Raw genomic sequence first — 3000 nt, 5'->3', positions numbered from 1 at the left:
AAATAAGGCTCTCGGCTGAGGAGAACATGGAAGGAGAGTCCACAGCACGTTGGAGAGCAACGCGGCACCAGGAACAGGCACCTCTCAGTAATGGCACATTGTTATCACAGGTGGACAATCCAGGTCCAGAAGGTAAAAGTCCTCCTCAGTATATTTTTACCAATCACCTGGATTTGCTAATTAGCACAGTTATCCAACCAGGAGGTAGAGCTAACGAGTGAAATCAGCTGGCTGGAGGTCATGGGTGGAAGAAACGCACGGCAGGACTTTTACTTTCTGACCCCTGGACTTTCCAGCTCTGATTGTGAGACACGTTACAGGAACAAGACCCTTCGTTCTGTGCCCTGTTAAAGAGATCAGATTCAACGGATGTCTTATCTCACTGAATGATTGTGATTTTAGCTTCCATCGCTCTCTATCTCTCTGCCTATCTCTCTCCAATAAAGCCAAAATACCACGTCGACAGTGAATATGGTGTTTGCATTTTCTCCTATATTTCCCCCCCATTTCTGTTGCCTTATCAACACCTCCGAACCCCCTTCTTCCTCCCTGTCTCTACTGGCATGACAAAATGATCAGAGGTAAAGAGACTTATAACAGATAAAGAGTAAAAACATATTCTTAATGGAAGTAGAAGAAAAAACCCCAGTCTCCCATCCCCCCTTTTCCAATTAAATGTTGTAATTTCAAGGTGCCTTCTAGGTGTGACATTACATTGCTATTGAGGAAATGGTGAGAAACACAAACAGAATAATTAGCATGATTAGCATAATTAGCATAACTGTGCTCTGTGGGGGGGTAGTACCTTTGACAGGTCTCTGAATTTGCCACAGTGTGTGTGTGTGTGTGTCTGTGTGTGTGAGGGTGAGTGTGAGTGTGTGTGTGAGTGCGTGTGTGTGTGTGTGTGTGTGTGTGTGTGTGTGAGTGTGTGTGTGTGTGTGTGTGTGTGTGTGTGTGAGTGTGAGTGTGAGTGTGTGCGTGTGTGTGTGTGGGTGAACGTGAGTAAGTGTGTGTATGTGTGTGAGAGAGTGTGTGTGTGTGTGTGTGGGATAGTACCTTTGACAGGTCTCTGAAGTTTCCAGGGAGGGTGAGGTCCAGCTCTTCAGACTCGTAGTTGGTGAGAACCCAGGGGAAGATGGGATACTGGTTAAGGTCATTGTAGGTCCTCCCTACGGAAGAGGGGGGGGGGGAAGAGAGAGTGGAGAGAGAGATATGGGAAAGAGAGAGAAAGCAGCTATGTTTATAAGTGTTTTTTTATAAGGAACATGGTTGGGGGAGAAAAAAATGAATACCTTTTGAATACCTGAAAAAACAGGGTTAAGAAGTACAAGATCAATTTTTATTTATTTTATAGCATTTGTTTATACCTGAAGCACAGGTTTGTAATACGACAAAGGAAATGGGATTTTGTTTTTATTGTATGGTGGAATGACATAACTCCAGGTGCACTGCAGAGGTTTACCATTTTCCCCCAGAAGCCCTGCTCAGCCACACTCAGGCCAGAGCACATTGACATGAGTAGGCCTCGCACCTGATTGGACGGCCCGCGTCAGTAACCTGCCATGGCAACACAAGTCAGTTTCCATGACACCCCCCGTGCGCAGCTGCACCGAGGAACCAGATGTTCCACTTAACAGTCCATCTGTATTTCCCTCCTCTCTCCTTCATTAATGAAATCATACTCAGATGGCAGATTGTGTCGCTGGAAATGCAGCCGGGAGGATGCGAGGGCCGTCGAAATATGAGTTCCTGTCCGCGCTCACCTGCGATGGTGTTGAGGAACATGAGGTACTCGAAGTTGGAGATCTCGCGCCTCTGCCAGCGCTGGGTCATGTTGGACGACTTGAAAAGCTGTCGTGGCGTCGCCAAGGAGATCCTCCTAGAGACCACACACACACACACACACACACACACACACACATTCATGTTTCAGTATACTAGTGGGGACTTTTTGCAGCAGCCAAAAGCAATGAGGCCCAGGTATGAGCCATGTTGTGACATCACAGACAGATGTTAGAGGCAGGTAGGCCTGTATACAAGCACACACATTAGCTCCCACATCACACTTAGAATGAGAAAACACAAGCAGAACTCCTATTATCATGTCACATGTGTAAACTGTAGCCATGTAGTGTTAAACCGGCCAGGTAAACCCGTGTTGTAACTGGACTGGTGTGCATGACCACTGTTTCACCGAAACGCCATACCTGGCCTGGGGCAGCCCGTAGCTGGTGCCGACGCCCACCCGCGGCAAACTGTACACCACCTTCTTCACCGTGGCCTGGTCGGGGAAGTTGAACATGACGGATGCTGGGGAGGAAGTGACATCACAGGAGGTGAGGTCATGAAGGAAGAATTCCGACCGACTCGAGGACAAGCAGACGGACAGGAAGTGACATGGCAATGCGGAGAGCGAAACGGGGCAGACTCACTCCTGTTGGCCATGAACACCTCCAGTCCCGTGTTCTGCAGCAGGTACCGGCGAGAGAAGACCGCCCGGATCTCACTGAACATCCATTTACCGTGAAGACCCTCTGAGTATGCCAAGACCTGAGAGAGAGAGAGAGAGAGAGGGGGGGGAGAGAGAGAGAGAGAGAGGGGGGGGGGAGGGAGAGGAGAGAGAGAGAGAGGGGGATGAGAAAGAGGGAGGGGGTGAGAGGGGAGGAGACAGAGAGAAAGGGGGGAGAGAGGGAGAGAGAGAGAGGGGGGGGAGAGAGGGAGAGAGAGAAGGGGGAGACAGAGAGAGGGAGAGAGGGAGAGAGAGGGGGGATGAGAGAGAGAGGGGGGAGGGAGAGAGAGAGAGAGGGGTGATGAGAGAGAGAGAGAGAGAGGGGGGAAGGGGGAGAGAGAGAGAGGGGGAGACAGAGAAGGGGGGGTGTGAGAGAAGGAGAGAGAATGTTTTTTGAAAGAGCACAGTTGTGGGGGTCCCCAACAGAAGCCATGCTGATATGACTATACACCAGTTCTGCAATCACCTTTTTTTTTTTTTTTTTTTTTTTT

At 49.4% G+C, this 3000-nt stretch overlaps 1 protein-coding gene across 1 annotated transcript; it reads right to left on the bottom strand.

Moving 5' to 3' along the window:
- Nucleotides 1-1056: 1056 nt before the first annotated feature.
- Nucleotides 1057-2518, bottom strand: LOC133120025 (neurobeachin-like; the record flags this gene model as incomplete). Its single annotated transcript, XM_061230154.1, has 4 exons — nt 2433-2518; nt 2208-2310; nt 1764-1879; nt 1057-1169 (listed from the first exon to the last, which is right to left on the bottom strand). Coding segments are annotated over exons 1-4 (414 nt in total), but the record flags the coding sequence as incomplete, so codon positions are not given.
- Between the last annotated feature and the right edge of the window lie 482 nt (nt 2519-3000).

Source organism: Conger conger, unplaced genomic scaffold (assembly GCF_963514075.1).
Source record: "Conger conger unplaced genomic scaffold, fConCon1.1 SCAFFOLD_315, whole genome shotgun sequence".
Lineage (NCBI taxonomy): Eukaryota > Metazoa > Chordata > Actinopteri > Anguilliformes > Congridae > Conger > Conger conger.
The sequence above is the reverse complement of the archived record's forward strand: the minus strand, read 5'-3'. Positions and strand labels throughout refer to the sequence as shown.